Source organism: Xiphias gladius, chromosome 14 (assembly GCF_016859285.1).
Source record: "Xiphias gladius isolate SHS-SW01 ecotype Sanya breed wild chromosome 14, ASM1685928v1, whole genome shotgun sequence".
Classification (NCBI taxonomy): Eukaryota; Metazoa; Chordata; class Actinopteri; order Istiophoriformes; family Xiphiidae; genus Xiphias; species Xiphias gladius.
Window position 1 is genome coordinate 7,714,055 of NC_053413.1, and position 21,810 is coordinate 7,735,864.

At 39.2% G+C, this 21,810-nt stretch overlaps 2 protein-coding genes across 5 annotated transcripts in view; one reads left to right on the forward strand and one right to left on the reverse strand.

Annotated features, from left to right (window-relative positions):
- Window positions 1-1,164: 1,164 nt before the first annotated feature.
- LOC120798553 (WD repeat-containing protein 48) lies at window positions 1,165-10,676 on the reverse strand. Of its 4 annotated transcripts, none has more exons than XM_040142905.1 (19): window positions 10,499-10,676; window positions 9,834-9,911; window positions 9,024-9,164; window positions 8,834-8,912; window positions 8,508-8,720; window positions 8,248-8,336; window positions 7,522-7,623; window positions 7,203-7,427; window positions 6,547-6,621; window positions 6,153-6,255; window positions 5,902-5,999; window positions 5,587-5,694; window positions 5,367-5,463; window positions 5,165-5,260; window positions 4,814-4,919; window positions 4,534-4,621; window positions 1,956-2,032; window positions 1,584-1,776; window positions 1,165-1,463 (listed from the first exon to the last, which is right to left on the reverse strand). In XM_040142905.1, the coding sequence occupies exons 2-19, from the start codon at window positions 9,879-9,881 to the stop codon at window positions 1,368-1,370; spliced, it is 2,034 nt and encodes a 677-aa protein (XP_039998839.1). In that variant the 5' UTR covers window positions 9,882-9,911; window positions 10,499-10,676; the 3' UTR covers window positions 1,165-1,367. The 4 variants fall into 4 exon arrangements, with proteins under 4 accessions (XP_039998839.1, XP_039998841.1, XP_039998838.1 ...); XM_040142907.1 differs by lacking the exon at window positions 10,499-10,676 and adding an exon at window positions 10,350-10,367 and having other exon boundaries at window positions 8,834-8,909; XM_040142904.1 differs by lacking the exon at window positions 10,499-10,676 and adding an exon at window positions 10,350-10,367.
- A 310-nt stretch (window positions 10,677-10,986) lies between these two features.
- Window positions 10,987-21,810, forward strand: part of LOC120798554 (sodium channel protein type 4 subunit alpha B-like) — a 43,493-nt gene continuing 32,669 nt past the window's right edge. Inside the window, exons 1-3 of the mRNA XM_040142909.1 lie at window positions 10,987-11,487; window positions 18,663-18,969; window positions 21,182-21,300. Coding sequence (XP_039998843.1) covers window positions 18,703-18,969; window positions 21,182-21,300 — 386 coding nt within the window. The 5' untranslated portion in view covers window positions 10,987-11,487; window positions 18,663-18,702. The remainder of the gene's footprint in view (window positions 11,488-18,662; window positions 18,970-21,181; window positions 21,301-21,810) is intronic.

Consider the following 21,810-nt stretch of genomic DNA (forward strand, 5'->3'; position numbering starts at 1 on the left):
AGCATTCCAATTTATTTCTCTGAATGCCTAAAATATACATATTTCACAAATTATTACAATTGGGATATTGCAGTGTTATGGACTAATTATGGTACCCATCCTGTTTTTGGCCAATTAGAGCTCACTCGATGTGTCCCTGCTACAGCGTTACACACACTCATGGCAAAATTAAAAATCAAGAAAATTTACAATGAAAGGATCTGTTGTTCTGCTTGGTGACACACTGAGAGAAATGGGTATTAGCGTTTATTTAACTTTGGTGAGTTTCCCACAGTGGTTGAATGTTCATATATTCTCTTGGATGAGATTCCCCTTCAAGTTATATTTATGTTTCACTCCTACTGAATCTAAACGAAATATACATTAGGAACAGCCCTCACTGTCAGCAGAGTCACTGCTCATGAGCCAAGTACAGAGCAAGTAAGCCAAAGTTATTGTTAAAGATATATACCTTATATATAATTTCCCGATCGCTTAGATCACTTGGACGACTACTAACATTCTTAAGAGTAAACTGCAATTTCTGGGTTGTATTGAATACAAGTGCAATTTTTAACATCCAAGTCAAATTACCTTCATGATCACAAATGTGCTCTAGGGATTTGGAAAAATAATTGGTTTTTAAGTAAACTGTACAACAACAAAATAAAACTGCTTCAAGACCAAAAAAAAAAAAAGTTGTAGACATATTTACAAAAAAAAAAAAAAAAAAAAACATTCAGTCCATTGAGAACAGCACAGCTAAACAGAAAAGACAAAGACAAGTGCCCCTGTCAGTGAGGTTCAAGGATTAGATGTCAAGGTTAAATTCAAGTTAAGATGGACGACGTCCACAACAGAGCAGATGAGGATTGCTTTGAGGGACTTTGATGCTACCCAGAGACCAAGTGTACTCCTAAACTGGTGACACTGCTGAGACGGTTGTTGAGTGTTTGTAGAACAAGGACAGTTCCTGGAATGTACTAGAACAGTCTACTACATCCATGTGCATATATACACAATCAGACACAAACATAGTCACTTCAAAATAAAATGCCAGTCAGGAGGAAAGAAACTAATATAGCAGTCAGAGATGTAAAAAAAAAAAAAAAATTGTGAGTACTTGAGAAATAATTAGAGTCCATTCTTCAAACTGGAAAAAAAAAAAAAACACAATATGGACCACTTGTCTCCCAGGTGTCTGTGGGCTGCTCCGGCCTGTTATGGTCAGTTCCCTATGATACACCGTGAGCCATGTCCTCACAAATTTTACTGGATTCTCATTGATACTGCGACTGTTGACCACATAATGGGGGCTTAGGGTACTATATGTCAGAGGTGGGTGGTGATTGGCAAATGAAGAGTTCTTGTTTTAAAAATTCTGACTTTCACGTGGACTTCTGCCTATAGTGAAGCGTCAAGTCCCCTCCGCTTTTCCAGATAAAATGTTTAACTGTTCGCAGGTCCATGTTGGGATCCAGAACCTGGTACAGAGATAAAATAAAATAAAATAATAATAAATAATGGTTAATAAATGAACTATAAATTGAGGATGCAGAGGATGTACTCATGTCGAGTTGTACAGGCAAAGACTGTGTGCCCACCTGGTCTTGACACATGAGCTCAATCTTCTCCTCGGCTAGCATGGCCATGTCCTCCTCCTTCTCCTGCTCCCCGGGCTTATCGTTCGCCGTGGAGCTGGTGGTCTGCGACTCATTGTCCAGGTTGATGATTTTCTCGTAAACGTGCTCCATCACCTTCCTCACCTGGAGCATGTCACTGGCCGAGAGACGATCCCTGCAGAACGCACAGAGGGTAAAATCAGCTCTCAGCTGGCAGGCTGTATCATACTGTAGCCCTGCAGCATCCGTGTCTGTATGGATGAATTGGCTTTCTGCTCAGTGCTTTACATATTAAAAGGAAATGCACGTTTTCATAAATCCAACAAGAGAAAATAAAATAAGGAAAAAGCTCACTTCTTTAGAGTTTTTGCACCAGAAGAAGAATGGGGCTGGAGGTAGAATGGGATTTTGTTGAATTTGGGCATATTTTTCTGCAACAGAAAGAGGACAGTACATGTAAATGTAATGCGGAAATACATGGAAGGACTTAGAAAAGTAGGAACTTCCTCCTGGGAAAAAACATCCCCTCAATTTAAATTTTAGATTGTCAATCTTAAATTCTTCAAAATGAACCACCAGCTCTCACCAGCATTGTAAATCAGTAGTAAACCACTTTAGAAACTACTCAATACCATTATGTGTTTACCTAAAGACATAATGTTTAATTGATTAACTGAATTCAAGACACATACACTTTGGTCCCTCATTTAAATCTAAAAAAAAAAAAAAAAACTAACTAAAAATCACCTGATTTCCTCTGTAGTTAATATTATTTTAATGATTATTAATCAGAGAAGCATTTTGTGTTGCTTAGTAACAAAAGTAGTCATGAATTTTTGTATAAGTGTACAAGCTGCCAAACTGATGGTTTGTCAAAAGCACTGTGATTGAGTTTGGAACTGGCAATGCCACTGACAAAATTAGATTTGTGTTGGCTTCTCTGAATGAAAGAGGCTTTAGACACACACACACACACACACACACACACACACACACACACACACATCCATACAATACACACACATACAGTGCGCATTCAGAAAGTATTCAGACCCCTTCACTTTTTTCACATTCTGTTATACTGCAGCCTTATGCTAAAATCATTTCATTTTTTCCCACTCATCAACTACACTCATAATGACAAAAATAGAATTTTAGAAATGTTGGCAAATTTACTAAAAAAAAAAAAAAGGAAAAATTGAATTCTCACATTGTCATAAGTATTAAGACACTTTACTCAGTACTTAGTTGAAGCACCTTTGGCAGTAATTACAGCCTCGAGTCTTCTTGGGTGTGACAAAACAAGCTTTGCACACCTGGATTCAGAGACTCTCTGCCATTCTTCTCTGCAGATACTCTCAAGCTCTGTCAGGTTAGATGGGGACCGTCGACTATAAGCCATTTTCAGGTCTCTCCAGAGAAGTTCGATTGAGTTCAAGTCCGGGCTCTGGCTGGGCCACTCTAGGACATTCACAGAGTTGTCCCTAGGCTACTCCTGTGTTGTCTTGGCTGTGTGCTTAGGGTCATTGTCCTGTTGGAAGGTGAAAGTTCGGCCAAGTCTGAGGCCCGGAGTGCTCTGGACAAGGTTTTCATTTAGGATCTCTCTGTATATCGCTCTGTTCAGCTTTCCCTCAACCCTAACCAGTCTCCCTGTCCCTGCTGCTGAAAAACAGACCCACAGCACAATGCTGCCACCACCATGCTTCACTGTTGGGATGGTACTGGGCAGGCGATGAGCGCTGCCTGGTTTCCTCCAGACATGAAGCTTAGAACTGAGGCCAAACAGTTCAGACTTGCTTTCATCAGACCAGAGAATCTTGATAGGTGGAGTGAAGCAGTGATGGTTGTCCCTCTGGAAGTTTCTCCCATCTTAACACAGGATCTCTGGAGGTCAGCCAGAGTGACCATCAGGTTCCTGGTCACCTCTCTTACCAAGGTCCTTGCTCTAATATGCATGAGACCTTATATAGCCAGGTGTGTGCCTTTCCAAATCATGTCCAATCACCGGAATTTACCACAGGTGGACTCAATTCAAAGTGTAGAAACATCTCAAAGATAATCAAGAGAAATGTGAGGCTCCTGAGCTGAATTTCAAGTGTTATAGCAAGGGGTCTGAATACTTATGTCCATGTGATATTTAAGTTTTTCAATTTCAATAAATTTGCAAAAATTTCTAAAATTCTATTTTTGTTTCGTCATCATAGGGTATTGAGTGTAGTTGATGAGAGGAAAAAATGAATTGAAATGATTTTAGCGTAAGGCTGAAACATAACAAAATGGGAAAAAAGTGAAGGGGTCTCAATACTTTCTGAATGCACTGTACATATACACACAAAATACAAACACCTTCATAGCACCAAAAAAAACTATACTATCTGAAAGCACTCTGCTAGTAACAGCATGGACCCTGCTCACTCCATCACTCTGGATTTGATGGGCTTCACTGCGTGTAGTGTGTCGTGCCATGCAAAAGACATTTTGAAATCCGATTTGAGTGGCCAGTGTCCGATCTGAGATGCAACTGTAGAAATCCTGGAATCACATTTCAAACCATCTTCAATTGTGGTTTTGATGCAATTTGCAAAAATCTCTTTTCATTTGGTTTTTTGCTGTCCAGACTTTCTAGAATAAATCTGGATACAATCTGGATATGTCAAAAAAACAGATCTGGCCTGGCAGTGTGGATAAGGCCTAAGTGATAGAAGATGAGATGGAGAGAGAGAAAGGGAAGGAACACAGTGGAGGATGACGTTACAAGGGAACGGTTTTCACAGAAGGTGAAGTTAGAGGGAGGGAAAGGAAGAAAAGAACGTTTTTCGAGATAGAGACAATGCAGATAACCAGATAAAAACACATGCTCCCTCACTGTCGCACATTTTCTGAAGACACTTTACCTAATCTATATCTTTAAGAAGACAGCCATAATACTCACATCTACTGTTATGTCAATAACCCACTGTGGGACTGTCTCATTCAGCAGCATGGATTCAGTCTCTCCACCTGAATCTCTACATAGCAACCTGGAGCACATAAACAAGACAGAGGAAATTAGAAGCTGCAATCAGTGATTCAACTATTAACAATTCTATACCATATGACAAATCAATGTGACGAATATAGAGTGATGACACAAGATTACATTACAAAGCCCAGCACTCTAAATTTACATTTACCCTGCATTGACAGACAAAAGTCTCTTAGTGAAAAAATACCTGAATAGAGTTCTGCCTCCTGCTTCCCCAAAGATAACTGGTGTGTGTGGTGGCACTTGGAAATATCCATTTCCTTTCTGGACCCTGTTCTCCTGCTCTCCATTCACTGTGGGCACAAGAACACAATCCTGCTGTAAGATAAACTGAAAGATGCCTTGGACAATGAGCGCTGACGGAAAACAGTAGGAAATGAGTGTGCAGCCACACACGCATACATGTGTGTACGTGAGTTTGAGGCCAAGTAGAACAATGAACAAACACACCTCACTCAAGTTCCCGGATCATTACTACAGAGGTTTATTGAATTTTAGAATAATATCTTAGTGAATGGGCCGTCAACCATTTCCTTACCATGGTTCACCTCGTTCTCTTCCTCATCCATGGGGTTAATGCGAGTCCTGGGCCAAAACTCTAGCAGAGCCTGCAGGAGCAGTCCACCCAGGTTCACTGCAAAGACCAAGGGTCAAAGTTGCGCAATATTAAGTTACAGCCTCAGCCCTGCACTATTTAATATGTATTTGTATATAAAATGCGATTAGGTCAGATATTTTACACTTTGGATCGGATCCATCAGAGCTTGAAAACCCTGCGTCCTTTGCAGACACCCAGGCGGCGAAGCAGTCGCTCTCATCCAATGTGATAGTGAGCATCTATTCAGCACCAAAAAAAAAGGGGAATCGCAAAACACAACTATAAGACTACTAAACCATGGGTAGAGAGGATTCTGAGAAAAAGTTACAAGTTTTTTTATTATTACCAGGTTTGCCACTCACCCCAGTTTTCAGATCAACAGAGAACCAATTTGGCACATAGACCATCTTGAAACGCTTTTTAATCTCTTCATCAAACTCCACTTTCCCCAAATCTTCACCCTTGCAAGCCTAAAGGGAAAAAAAATTACACAACATCAATTCAAAACAGACATCACCAGCAGTGATTACACTAGGCTCATTAGGGCAGGTAAGCACCAAATAACCACGGCTGTCCTCTTCCAAGACCCACAAGATTGCCTGTGGATTGGATGAAAGAATGGCAGATGTGATCACACTCTAAAATACTTAAATAACTTAACTACAGCATGAAGTTACCTTTAGGACATCCCAGAAAGCCACATTGTTGTTGGTATCTTTGGTGAGTATGTGTCTCTTGTCATTCAGAATGTGGCACTGGATAATACTGGCACCTCCTGTAAACAACAGAGAATTTTTTCTTTTAAAAAAAAAACAAACAAACAAAAAAACAAAAAACAAAAACAAAACAAGAAAAACACCAGACAGAATGATTTCGAGAATACTGTAGTTTCAGAATAAAAAAAACAAAACAAACAACACTAGTTTACCTTTGATAACTTGCTCTGGCTGAGTACACAGTGGTGTCAGAGGGGTACTGCAGTCGTTGTCATACTCTCCTGATGATCTGAAGTTGTGCATTCCCTTTAGAGACTGCACCAAAAATACATACAGAGCATATTAATCATTAGAGATTGCCCTGGATTTTAATAAATCGCTTCCTCACTCTTCATTGCAACAATAGCTGTGATTAATGTAATGCAATTATCTTTTGTTTATCACCCACTCCATCAGAAAGCTGGTTTAAATTTCTACACATATTACAGGGGGATTACAGCTGAAGAGCATTAGGCGTTGCCATATGCATAAATCTGTATCTACACTGTATTCCAGTCATTATGTTGACAGTCGCCCAGTGATCTCAGAGGTGCCACGCATGCTTACCCATTTATTAACGGATGACTTGGTGGTTGAGACCCAGATTGCTGGAGGCGGGTCAGCAGATCTGTCCAGTTCCATCTGAGCAAAAAAGAAAGACATCAAAAAGGTTGAATGACTCCAAACGGTTAGCTATGACCCCAAGAATGACCATGGAGAATACTGGGGTTATTATTCTGATTTTTTAACTTTGAAAAATGCAATACAGCACAGCTTTTCCTTCAAATAAGTGTTGTCATTGCCCCCAAAGCACAGGACAAGCCTCGAAGAATAAGCAAAAACAAAACATACATGCATGTGAAATTAATGTCTGTACAGTAACATGCCCTTTAGGGTTTTTTCTGGTTATGACAGAGAGAACATGTACTGTACTATGCATACAACAAAAACCCAAAACCCCGGTTGAAAAGAAAGAAGGATTAAACACAAACTATCAGACGCAGTATTTACATCTACTCTGTACGCAGACACCAGTTGAAAGCAAGGGTCAGCATACAGACAGGACCTGTACTGCTTATTAATAACATTTTAAAACGAAAAATCAATAAAAATCACAGAAAAATTATTTCATTTCAAATTTGTCCATTCAATACTGTATTATATAGAGTTAATTATTGCACAACAGAAAATCTGTTCCAGGTTAATGTGTACTGTGGTCTCACTTTGAGCACCGGGGCCTTTTCCTCACAGATTAGCACACGGATGTCTGGGTTACGCAGGTCAGTGCAGTAGATCTTTTTGTCCCTGCCTCCAGAATAGACATGTGTAAAGGCCTCATTGACCTGCAGGGCCCACACCCCTTCATCGTGCACCCGGTAGGTGGCGATACACCTCTGCTGGCCGAGTGACCACAGGCGGATAGTCCCGTCTGAACTGCCCGACAGACACTGTGGGGAAAAAAACAGAAAGATGCAGATTCAAATTTAGAAAGTTTTTTAAAACAGCTGCCAACCACTGTTAATATCAAACATCTTCAGTCACCTGAGTGCCATCTCGATTCAACAGCAACGACTTGACGTTGTCTGTGTGACCTTTTAGCTTCATCAGTTTTGCGCATGTTCGAGGATCCCATACTCTTAGAACCTGAAGAAGAAAAAGAAAGCACGCATAGGAAGAAAGACAAAGAGAAGACATTCATTTACATGCACTTGAACACAGTCAATACACAAAATATGACAACATTTCAATTAAAGTGTTTACATGTTTCACAGTAACTGGACTTTTCCTGTAGCAACAGTTTTTGTTATTTCTTAACTAATATCATTAATGTCCTCACAGATGTGTGGTAGCCAACAGGAAACATCTTATGAACATCATGGAGATACTTTGTTGGATATGTTCAATTTTTTCATACTGATGAATTTCACAGAGCACCTTGATACCCAATATTTTTTCTCCATTAGCAATACCCTTGGCACTGATTATATATAGGAATAGAACCCTGCACCATGTTTACTCTGTAACCTTTCTGATGCACACATGACCCAGAAACCAGTATAAATCAAACTAAGATGTAAACATTCAACAGTAATTCAAGAGAAATTTACTTCAGATCTGTGATTTGAGTTTTTGCTTAGTATAACCTAGGGCTAAATTTGAATTGAATATTCGGGTTAAGATGTTAACATGACAGGGGAAATAATCAGAATGGTGCAATAATCTAGTTTAACGGAACCATTAGCATGTGTCACCGATGAGAGCCCAGACCTTTTCTGTGGATCCAGATACAATGACTGTGCCCATCTGATTCATAGCCAGACTGTAGATAGAGTCCTTGTTCCCACTCAATGAAGAGGCTGTTGCAAAAAACAAAAACAGAATAAGTCAACAGGTATAGAATTTCTTCAGTTGAAAAATATAAGCTATTACAGAAAACTAGTCCATGTACAAATGAACAATAATCAAAACTACAAAATGTAGGGAAGAAATGGGCACAGCTGTCACACACATTGACAAACAGTACTTACTGGTAACAGTGTTGTTGGAAGCAGTGAGTGCTGTTAGTGTGTTCACATCCCAAAGAAAGATCTGCCGGTCCAGACCTGCAGACGCCACCAGCTCCTTGTCCTTAGCGTAGGCCAAAGCCTTCACATAGTCCTTGTGTGTTCGTAACGTTGACATACAGAACCCTTTGTGTGCATTCCATACTTTGACTGTTGTATCTGATGAGGCAGATATCACTGAAAAATGGAAGAAAGTCAGTGAGAATAGCAGAATGTTAAATGCAGTGCTGGAAACTACGCTGCATAATGCCTAAATGAGAATTAAAACAGCTGTAAGTATTCAAACTCACATGTTTTTCCATTGCAACAAAGAACTATGTCATTAACCCAGTCTGTGTGATGCTCCATAGAGGCAATGTACGGGTCCTGCTGCAATGACAGAGAGGAAAACCTGAGACCAGTCGACATGTGACAATAAGAAAAAAATGATGCGAAAACATAGCTCATTTTAATATAGGTTAAGAGAGTCAGAAGTTTTACCTTGTGCTGGTAAACACTCCATATCCGGATGATAGAGTCCCTCCCAGCAGTGAAGAGCCGGTTCAGCGCAGGGTCTAGCTGGAGTGCATTCACCCCATTTCGATTGTATTTCTCCACCTCATCTCTAATGACATATGACACCTGAAACATACATAAGGGAGTGAGCGCACCTGCTTCCTTGTCTAATTTTCGAAGCTTTAACACGCTAAATTTGATGCACTTGCATTATAAGGACATGCAGAGCTAGCTAAGAAAACACGTAGCCAAGCTAAATGACATATAAATATATAAGTTAGAAATTCATTCCCCGTATAGTCATTTTAACAATGGACAAACTCAGTACTTACAACGTGCTTTTATTTGGTAACAATGTATAATGGCAGGGTGCTCGACAAAACCACCCAGACACGTACGTATTCCCAGCAATTAGACCAAGCCCGTATACAGTGCAGCTAAGCTATCGTTAACGCAGTAACAGCATAAAAATGCTGCTCAAACAGCACAATAATCGTTGGTGCTAATTGATGAGTTTGGTAGGTATGTTATTATGTATTTTCCACGTACTTATATGAGAAATGTTTCCAAAAGCACGCAGTCATTTAGATGCCAGCGTTAACAGGAGGCGCTAACTCCTAATGTAAGCTAAGCTAGCTAGGTTAGCCGGCTTGAGTCATGACTCGTAACAGCAACGGCGCCTTTTTCAGGTGGTTTTTTCCGTACGTCAAGTCTCCGCGAAGCACCTTTTTAAGATAGAGAACCTCATGTTGCCGTTGCCAAATACTTAGCAGTAATGTAACTTTAATAAATTACCTGTACTTTTCTCCGCCCAGCAGCATTTTGCCTGTGATGCGTGGCCATCTTGCATGTTGACAGTCAATTCATGTGATGCTACATCCGGAAAAAAAGAAAACATATGCACCTGAGCTTTATGGGTAATGTGGTTTGACACCGTCCTCCACCTCAGGCAATTAAATACACTTGAGCAATACAAATGTTTACCCGCCTGTTTTGACAAGAATCTTGTCAAACAGAAATACTGCATCATATTGTGCCCAGGACCAGGACGTAGCCACAGTTTTAGAAATACTGAGGTCATGTATCAGAATCAAGCATTTGAAAGCCTGTGCTGTTTCAAAGCCTTCGTTATGCTGCCAGAAATATAATGTTGGTGAAAAAGAATACATGGGTACAAGGGGTGGAACGTAAAATCCCCCAAAACTACGAAAGAAAAGTGAGGGCATGACTTCGATATTCTCAACGATAGCTCGGTAGGTCCCTTATGGTGGCTTCAGTATGTTGCAGCTCTGTCATAAAAGCCCCACTCACAAGCACAATGACCCAGGCCCTCCTGTATAGAGAGAAAGTCTGTTATTGGCCACTAGAGAGTGCAATAAGGCGCCGACACTGTGGGCGAAGGCCGCACAGCTAAGTAGGCTAATCAAAAACCACCACCCCTTAGCCCAGTGGAAACGCACGACATGAAAAAGCAGCTGACGCCAAGCCGCGTCCGTTTTAAGGTTCATTCGAGTGCGGCAGGGTTTGATTCCAGCTCGAGCTCACGCAGCAGGTGATTTCCTTGATGAACTCCTCCCTCGGCTCGACAGTGAAATCAACTGATGTAAGGCCTTAGCACCTGGTTGTCCCCGGTCTCTGAACTGCAATATCAAGTTAGATGTGGTGTAAATGCAGCATTAGATTGCCCATCCTTGCATCAAAACACACTCTAAACTCGGAAGACCCCAACGTGTCCTCAATAGCCTCAAAAACTTAGGTCACTTATAATGTGTATCACAAAAGAACCACTTGAAGATTAGACAAATGAAAGCGGCCCATTTTATGTCAGCATATACAAGGTCAGGTCTTTACGCACAGAGGAGGTCAACTTCTCCTCCCCTGTGTCCCTTCTACTGAATGTTTTGCTACTTGGTATTCTGGGAGCTCTGCCAGCTCTCACTACACCCCCGTGTCACGTCTGAGTGTGACATGGCGCGCCTTTAGGCGCGGTAATCCTCCGCGGTCCCGCAGCATCCTCCCTCCCTCATGCTCTCTTCGCTCAAGGGCAAATCGAGCTGCGCCTCTGCCGCCGCCGCCGCCGCCGCGCAGCTGCTGAAGACAGCGCCGCATCCGCCCCACACTTGTGCGGCTCGGCACCTTTCCCCTGTGGGATGAATACGGAAGAGCCACTCGAGTGGCATGGGAGCGGACAACTCGCGCGTCGCACCTGTGGCAGGTTTCATAATGTCAAACAACAGGTGATCCGACCTGTGGTGTTTGTCTAGAAGTCGTTTTTGAGTTTCCTGGTGACACTTCTGTGCCCTGTTGATTGGAGTTCTGGTCCGTGAAGAAGCGGAATGATCCTTGAATAGAAGACATGGGTTTTGCACGGAGGGTTTGGCAGTTCCTTCTTCTGAAACCCGAAGAACTTAACTCTGGAAATGATGCTGTAAATCTCAGAGTTTCATATGTAAGTACCCCTGCGAGGATCTTTAGATTTTGGCATTAATATTGAACATGCAGTAACTATGTGGCTACACAGAGCGGAAGGTAAACAACTTCTCAAAGACTAAATGGTTGGCACTAAATATTAACTGTGTGTTCTGCTGCTTTTCTTTGTTTTTACCTTGAGTAACCTGATGATGATGATGATGATGATGATGAGTTGGAGAACTTCGCCATACAATAAAAACATATTAAAACAAATTTTAATTCAAAAAGTCCTGGTTTTAGCCTTAAGATATCATTTAAAACAATACTAACATGGCCTATATAAAGCAGTATAATCATAAAAAGACTAAATACCAGAAAGTGCATAATGCAAAATGTCCATTTAGTATTTTTTTTTTTTTTTAGTGATGAGCATTAAAGGCTTACACTTATTTCAGTAACTCCCTTTCATGATCTCTTTCTGTGGCAAAATCTGTTGCGGATACCATACAGAGATGGCATGCATTTCTAGTCCAAAAATGTACTGTTCCACAGCTTCCTTAATTCATTGAAATGCAATGGCTGACACATTACATAATGACATGTGAGGATGGGGGTTCAACATTTGAGAACCGTTTCCCTTATTTGATAACATCTTAAACCAGAATGTGACACTTGAAATTGTGATCATCTTCATGAGTAGTTTTAAGGTTCCACTGTGTTCGAGAGAGGGGGTTCAAATGGACATAAGCACCTGTAAGTCTGAAACAGCAGAACTCGTAAAAATCCTCATTTTGTAGTTCTATACCTTCTGTAACCTACGCATTTAAGCTATCTGCTGCAATTACACTGAAAGGTTTTTGCAAAAGAAGTAGGTCATCAGTTCAGCCTGTGTACCTAGGATCACAGGATGAAGCTCTGAGGGGGCGACCGACCAGTAACATTGTCCAGTTAGAACACACAACACGTCCACTATGACTTTCAGCCTATGGTGGAAGTTGGTTTCGAAACCTTTCAATGTTTGTGCTTATGGCCAACGTCTGTCTTGTTTAATCTGCTTGTGGACAATATGTACTTCTTGATATGTTACCATAGACGGTATACTGTATACGGCAAGTGTGATAAGACGTGATCCATGTAAGAAAGGAAACAGGAAAAGTATTAACAGGTACAAAATGTAATCAGAACTTAAAATTTAAAATGAAAACAGCAACATGTGAAGATGTAAACAAAGTAGTCCTAGATTAAACCACTATTTTGAGGTTATATAATAAATCACCTTGAGTGAACAAAGCCTGAAATGCTTGTTGTGTTATCCTATATCCTGAAATAACCCTCTTAAGGATCTAACCTCATAAATCCAGGCTCAAAACCCTAATGTTTAAGTAACACAAAAGCACAAAATTCAAGATTGCTACAGAAACCTTTATATAATTGTTTGTTTGCTTGAATATACTTCGGTACATTTAGCCAAAATTTTAGAAATAGTACATATTACATAATGACCATAATGACGATGAGGTGATCACACTTGTCCTATTTTAAAGATACAATCTGTAATATTAAATCCAAGATATTCACAGGAAAGATTAAATATGTGTTTTTCTGGCTTTTTAAATGTTAAGAAAAGAGAATTTGGCAAAAACCGCAGATAAGAAAAATCTGTGACAGCTCATCAGAAGAAATTTCAGTAACTAGATAAACTTAATGATAATCAAGTGACAAAGTAAGAGAAACAGTATTGACATTTGTAAGAGCTACCCTCGATAACTAATTTATATGGCAACATTAAGGGCGAAGGACAAAAAATGATGATGGGATCAGACCATATGTCAAGGTTGGGTCAGGTGATCTGGTCCACAATCAGTATAAAGTACAACAAGCTTTAGTTTGTCCCTCTGTAGTATCTATGTAACAGTAATCGTTCCTGCTGAAGTCGTCTTGGAATATAAGTTGACACAGCAAAGCAGTCCGGTTATTAGAAATAGTGAGTGTAACAGATGTAGAAAAATAACAACAATCTGGTTGAGCATAGCAGGCCTCTGCTACTAGCAACACACCTAAATATCCGACCCAGCTGTCAGTGGATGGGTGGAATTGTGGGTAATGTATGCACTAGGTTTTGGCGAGGGAAAAAGAATGTGTGAAATAAAAAAGATGATTTGGAGTTGAAGTGACTGCTACAGCACTTAATTACAATTTTCACATGCATTTCAGAACATCTTTTAAGTTGTAATCAGTAACTTCCCCCGTAATGGGACTGTGACACGAAAAGCTGAAAATGTAAAGATTCTAGTTACATTTATGAATTTCATCTTTACTGTCAATGAAGTCTTGATAACAAATCATGTTCTACACGAGCCTAAACAGCACAAGAAATTTCATTCCGTTTTAAGAGATGCACTGAGTAATCTTTTTTTTTCGTAACTGTGTCTTACGGACACAGTGCGTCTTCTAGCATCAAGCTTTTTGCTCTTTTAATGAGAGAGGAAAAGGAAGGAATTATTTTGGACTCTGTATTTTACCACATAAACTGCTTCTATTTGTAAAAATGAAAGGAGGTTTTCTTCTGTGGCCAATTACAATAAAAGTAAAGATAGATTTGTCAAATTAAAGAAAATCTATTTTTTCTGAGGCCCTGAGAGGCATAAGTATATAACATTAGTTTCCCGTTTGCATTAACACCATTCATGACTCAGTACAGCTTTTACCCCAGGAGGACTGTGGTACTCCTGAAGGTTACAAGAAACATCAAATCAACATACAGTTCCAAACATCAGAATTTTTCCTTCAGCACACTGGATTGATTTTAATGGTCCTAAATGTTTTGGTGGTGTTATTAAAACTTACAGTCTTTTTTAAAGTTACTTTTGGTTGCAGAGGTAGATTTGTTATAAATTCTCTTATTGTCTCATTTCATTTACTTATATCCACTCACTAGGGCTTAACCTTATACTGTATATCAGACGTCTCAATATGTTCAAAGGAAATTAGTGCTCTTTACTTACAATCACAACCGAGTACTTTGATTTATGTTTTCACTATCTATAGGGTTAGAATCTACTACTGACTCCACTGTGGCATTGGAAAGAAGTTAGTGTTGAAAGTCTTGTTATCTTTCATTAATGTATTTCATCATCTATAGAGTTTCACGAGTAAATTAGATACAGTATGCATGGACCAAACCTCAGCAACAAAACCAGGGAGGTGTTGCATGCTTTTTATATAAAATATACATATGGTAGTTTCAAGTGATGAAATATATTGTATATTTTAATACTACTCTGCATCTATAGCTGATCGTTGTATTAGTTTCATTATTGTTTGCTGGCTCATAGCATAATCAGTATTATTATCATTAAATAATTTGTCAATCATCCCTATTAACACAAAAATATCTAAGGCAGCTTTACTGTCCCTCTTCCATTAAATGACAAGGAGGTAAAACATGCAGTAAGTGCTTTATTTTGCCTTTTGGAGGATAAATGTTTTATAAATTATATAATCATTTTAACATTTTCATTTGCTGTCCTGTACACCTGCTGTCAAAGCAAGATGGTGGACACAGAGCAGCTGGTGGATCATTGCCTTGCTCATGGACACATTGGTGGTAGCTGATGAGCCTAACTCTTAGCAGAAAGTCATTTTAATTATTTTTCAGCTTTCAGTTATGAGAATTTAAAACGGTATTGCAGAACACATGTCAAGTTGTGTGTGTGTGTGTGTATGTGTGTGTGTGTGCGTTTGTGCCTGCATGTCAAAACTGCCATGCCATGGCGCTGCTCTACTTTCAATCTAATTATCATAATTATTTGCCGTGATGATGACGATATCACATCTGGCTGTTATGGAAATTAAATTTCATTTAACTAAAATATTTTTCCCCCCTTTGCTGTGTAATTCTTTACCACCATTTTCTCCCTCAAGTAGGTAGGCATGCAAATGGAAACTGTGTACCCTGGTAGACATTCTGCATTTCACTGTAGATTAACAGTATGCATATACAGTTTGAATAGGTACGCTACAGTGTGTGTTACTTTTTATTGAAGAAATACTGTGGCTGCCCATGAACGATTCGTCACATCCTGTCTCATCATGACATAAATATCATTGCTTTGAACCTATTTATCTGTTTTATGACGTTGCAAATGGACCTTAACCTATTTATTATGATAGCAAATGGGAAAGCACTGGATTCAGTATATGAGACGGGCTGATCTGAGATCAACCTGGGCCAAATAAGCAGATCAAGTGAAAGCAGATAACTAGCGTCTGGCTGGACGTGTGAAGGGATCAATGCATTTCAGGACAGGAGGAGATGGAAAACTCCCAGAGCTTAGTCAATATGAAAAGGATACAATAGTGTTTCTCTGTCAAAAGGGGGGCATAGAGATGTAATCCTCTCTTTGGAAAGCTATTTCAGTTATTAAAATGTCAGTCTCTGTCACTGGCTAAAATGAGGGAGTGAATATTTGTTAGTGGGAAGGCCTTTGGTACTGTCTTTATTTAGATACTGGTCTCTGATTAGATTACCTGCAAACTGTTGCTGTTTTTTTTTTTTTTGTTGTTGTTGTTTTTTTTTTAGTACAGATAAGCAAAGTTTGCCAATAAGAACAAAGCAAATGTGCTCCTTTGAGCCGGATCTTAGACATTCACATGTAGCGTTTCAAGGTGTAACTTTTCTGGTACAAATAACCTGTTGTTCCCTGAATCAACCAAGAGGAATACTAAAAATTATTATACAACTTCGGTTTTTCTGCCTAATGCCTTGTTAAAAAAAAAAATCTAGTAGAATTACTTAAAATGCAGTGACAATAAAATATTTGTGCAACAGATGTTTACCGTAATCCCACAATCTGTACTGGAATCTCAACTCATCATCAGGCTGCTGATCAATATTTCACTATTCCACGACCTTTAAAGCTGCCCTTTAGGAGTTTAATGTCATAATTCCCAACAGCGAACTTTTAAAAGTTAAAAATTGAAGCTATTCCCAGCATTTTCAACATATTATGTGTTTTCTGTTTTTTTTCCTCTTGTGTTTTTTATCGTATAAAATCAGATGGATAGGACTTTTAGTGTTCACTTTTTATTTAAAGCTGCACTTAATATTTTTATGTGAACAATGGATGAAATGATTGTGTTTAGTGTCAAAGGGGTCGCTTGTAGTAATGATCCCACAGAGAAGTATTACGTGACTTTGCAGTTCCCCTCAGCTCTATGGAGCATTTTAAGTATATATCAGCTCGTTGTTTTGGTTTTAACAGCCCACACCTTTAATGTTGGTCAACTCTCACAGCTCTCAACCTCACAGCAGGTAGCTGTTTTCACTAAAAGAGCTCAAAACAATCAAATGTACGCTACCTGCTCAGGACCAAACAATAGACAGACAAATTTAATGACTAGCTGGTGAACACAGTGGAACATTGGGCTACTAAAGAGCAAAATATTCCTCTCAGGAGTGGATGGAGAGCGCAACTTTATAAGGCGATTGTGGTGTTTACAGCTTGGTCTGCTGATCCCAAATTACCAAGCCCCCCAAAAAAAACCCTAATGTGAGTTTAAGTTGAACCCCAACTTGATCTGCATGCTGCTGTTATTGCAGCCACCACCTGCAGTAATGTCCTTGAAAGATATTACTAGAACATTCTTCATGGATATTACAAGAATCAAGTGGTAAAAAACCCCAAATGTAACTTAATGTAACTATGTGAAATGATAGTGTTGACATTTTGTAACAGTGACAGTTATCTTGTAGTGTCTATAATTCTTCTTCTTAGTGATTTTTTTTTTTATAGAGCTGACATTTTGGCATTTGATGTTTCTATTGAGTGTGTCCATAAAAATTACAGAGTACATCTTTAAGTTTGTTGGCAGGCTGATGTCCAGGCCCTCCAGTTTCCTTCAGTTCAGCAGAGGCAAACAAAAAGCGATCACCATGCTAAATCATCACTGGTGAAAACCCCTGGTCAGAGCTACAGACTGTGGGCTTAATCCCTCTGACTCAGAACTATGGTTGCCCTAGTTTTACCGAAACAGCTGGACAACAGAAGTTGCCGGTGGGAAGGGTAAAGAATTTATATATTGTCTCTGGACCTCCCTCGGTACCATCTTCCACTACGAAAATCATTTTTTGACTTGACCCGTGTTACGGGACCATCCGGATTTCCTTGCAAGAGATTAGAGATTAGATAATTTGCAAAACTCATTCAGACATGTTTATACAGAATCACTTTTATATTGTAAGCACTTGTTACTATGATCATAATTTAATCATACTGATGGTACGTACTGAGTCAAGCCTGGTAAAAACTGGTGCATTCAATGTTTTACTTCCTGCTCGTTCATTAGTGTCGCTGGGTTGTTGTTATTTTTTCAAAATTTCAAATTCTATATATAGAGGATTTAAACCTGCAATAATTGATTTATTGCCTACTTGATGAAGGACAACAAAATGTAAATACAACACTTACATATTGTAATTATTCTAACCTTATAGAGTTGATATAGCTAACATGTTAGCAAACATTAGCTGTTATTTCCACATTAAAAGGGCCATGGAGCACCACTAGCATTCATTTGGAGTTATGTTTGTGACAAAATGATTGATGTAAATCCAATATTCTCTCTCCATTTAGATCTATTTTGCTCTCCACCAAGTCATGAGCTAAAACTCTGGCTCTTCAGCAACTAAGCGCGGCTAGTGGGTAATGTTTACTCACTAGCTGCAAACCTTGTCTGTTAGCTGTTTGGTACTGGGCAGGTATTGTACAGTGGGTTTTTTCAATGAAAAAAGCTCTTACATTTGTTAGCATAGTTTCTGCTGCTGCCGGAAAGTACGCTAACAGAAGCAGTGAGACTCAAAGTGAACTGTGAACAATGAAGCAAAACCAAGAAATTGAGTTGAAAGATACTAAAACGCTCCACAAAGGTAAGGGAAATGCAGAGTTTGGTGATAATTTGGGTTTGTAGCTACAAGCGACTTTTTCACATCATACATTATATAGTTATTTCATCCATTATAAAAAATATTGATTAAAGCAGCTTTGAAGCATTTGAAAACTTATGAATACCCTTAATTCCTTGTACTTACTCCTGATACAAAAAGACATCCAAGCAGCCTGTTGTCTTCCATAAGTCTGTATGATTGAATTAGATTACTTTTTTCTCTTACCTCCTTCCATCCCTTATTTTCCTATGTCTTTGCTCCTCTAGCTGTAAGTAAATTCTAGTACAGGAGAATCAGGATGAAAAGATGGCAGCCATGCTGTTACCAACGGGTCCTGATGGCTTGCGGCGGTTCACTCGCGAATCCTTGGCTGCCATGGAGCAGCGGATTGCGGATGAGCAGGCCAAGAACGCCAAGGGTTGCCACGAGGCTTACACGAATGCAGAGCCACCCAAACCCAGGGCCGACCTGGAGGCAGGCAAGCAGCTGCCACGAATCTTCGGTGACATCCCTCCAGAACTTATCGGGGTGCCACTGGAAGACATTGATCCGTTTTACTACAAGAACCAGAGGGTGAGAGCTTCGGTCTCTGTATGTGTTGCGGATGGGGGTTGAATAGCTGCTACAAATGTGTTACTGTGGATGTGCACACAGTATACATGGCAGTATGTCTGGACGATAACTGACTGCAATGTTCTATATGTGTTTGTATATAACTGTCTTTACATATGTACTAGCGCGGGTGAAAGTTTTTCGTGCGTAAAGAGAGGTCAGGCATGTGACTCCATTCCAATCCAAGTTATCCCTAAACAACATAAGCTCCTCAGGTAACTGATGATATATCATGGATTTAACTCCATATTGTATCATTGTAACTTAATGTCAAGTTACACCATGAAATCAGGTTAGGACAAACCCTAAACTCATGTCTGACCATTTTTTGGCTTAACAAGTTGCTGTACAGTGAAACAAAACAGCTGATGTTTGAGATATCATTTCTTTTTTAGAACAAAAGCTTAAGACCACGCATCCTAATGTGTAATATATTTAGTTTGACATTTCAAAATCAGTGAGGGAAACAGCAGGACAAACTGAGAAAATATAGTTCTCAGTCAGTTCAGTCTCAAAGGACTCCAGAGGTGATAAAATTAATCATTCGACATTCTAATCTGAAGGTTTGTGTTAGTCTGTCTCTCAATACTTTCTGACTTCCTTGATTGCCACAGACAGGGTAAGGAAGCCCATTTGTTCATACTGAAGACGAAATCTTTCAAAGGTCACAGATATACAGTTTATACAGTAATTTACTAAAACAGATGGACACTGTACTGAGGACTATTTTCAGTCAGGGATTAATATACATTTGGTGCTCCACAGAGTATTTACAGCAGCACGACATGCGGGATTGACTAAATAATAAACTACAGTGCCCATATTCATGGCAATGAAGAAATGTCATGCTGTACAGCAATGTGTCTCACTGATGTGTTTTTAATAGTTTTTGGCTCATAGGAATAAGATGTATCATTACACATGTAATGCTTGTTAGTAGAAGCAATTTAGACTTTTTTATTTTTTGCTGTAGCTTTACTGTTTCAGAAACCTAATTGGTAGATATTACAGATAACGACTATAACGTATTGAGGGGAAGTACTCTGACTGATCTTTTGAGCAATATTATTTAAATTAAGCTGTGTAAGTTGTAAGGCCTCAGTTTGCACCTAAATTGTTCATGGCATAAATGTTTTAGGCTTCACTGGAATGTCTCAAAAGCGTGTTTCTTATTTGTCCAGTACTGTATATTTGATGGTAACTTTAAAACAGCACATATCTGTAGGATTTGTCTACAGTTACAAAAAAACTGTTTCTGTTAACACACAAATCCCTCAAATTAAAAAAAAAAAGTTATTTCACTCAATTATTGTTATTCCTTGATAACTAAAATTTAGCAGTTGATGGTAAATTCACTGACAATGACATCAGCTCAGAAAATAGTTAGTGGTGGTGCAAACTGGTAACTCATGATAAATTGCAGGCATATGACTAGTATCAGCTGCATATGAAATAATCAAAAATTAATACAACTCTCATCTCGACTTGTAAACGTGATATGTAATAATTCTTCAGATCAGCTGATGTTTTCACTGTATTCACCAAGTGATGTTTTAGAGCAGCTAGCTGAGGTGAAGCATTGACTGCCTCGCCTTAGATCTCTTGTGAGCACAGAAATAGGATTAGCAAGTTTTGATTTGCAGAGTCGGTAGATCAGGCTGCTACCCATTAATGGGCCGCTTATGGAGAGATGAAAAAGGACGTGGCAGTCATTCTCAGGGTCTCTTTGTTTTGGCATGTGATGGGCTGCTGGATGGGAGGATTATCCAAAGACGAAAAAATATTTAAATAAATGCCACATCTGTTGGTTCAGCCTGCTTTGGAGTTGCTTCCATTATCTCAACTGGCCCTGCTTGCTATGTGTATGGGCAGTCACTGCTTTCTTAGAGGCAGAAGTGCTTCTGTTGGAAGTTAACACAGATGGTAGACAGAGTGGTAGACTCAACACAGTAGCTATAATATCATCCCTGCTGGGTAAAGAAAAGTTGAGTCTCTCTGCAGACCTAACAAAAACATGTGCCTGTATGTGATGGGAAAACTGGTTTTGGAAATGTATTTACATTCTGATGACTTGTTACATTTTGTTTTATTTACAGATTTTGAACACTAATATTTGAAGGATGTGACTTTTCTCATGAATGATATCTGTTTTTTTTCTCTCTTTCTTTTGCAGACTTTTATAGTACTTAATAAAGGGAAGGCCATCTTCAGATTCAGTGCCACTTCTGCACTTTACATCTTTACTCCATTTCACTTCATCAGATCAATCGCCCTAAAAATTTTAGTGCATTCATATCCTTTGGATTGCCCAGATGCTGTGTCTATTCCTGCCACAGCCATGTCAAATAATCATGGTTGGTTATTTCTTGGTGGATGACATTACCTGTCACTTTAGTTGGTTTGTTATTTAAAAAAATATTTATTAGAAAAAGTAGGAATACAGTATAGCACTTGTAGGTCAACATGCTCTTTGGGGAAAATGACTAAAATATAGATCGAGATTTGATATGAGGATATTTAATGGTAATTTTCAGGGAGCCTGCTAAGAACAAAACCCTGTGTAATATTTCCACCGAAATAAAAATTTTATGTTGTAAAAAGTATAGAAACAGTTCCCTGCATCTCATACTGTCAGATTAGCCAATTTCTAATATTTAACGATTTCCCCCAGTAGGTTTCTATTGGATTTTTCCATAGTCCCATTTTTGAAACAGCTTTATAATGGTCCACTCTGGCATTGCAAAACAAATCCCCTCATATCCCTCTTTTAATCTCTGAAATGAAATAAGAGCAAGGAGATTT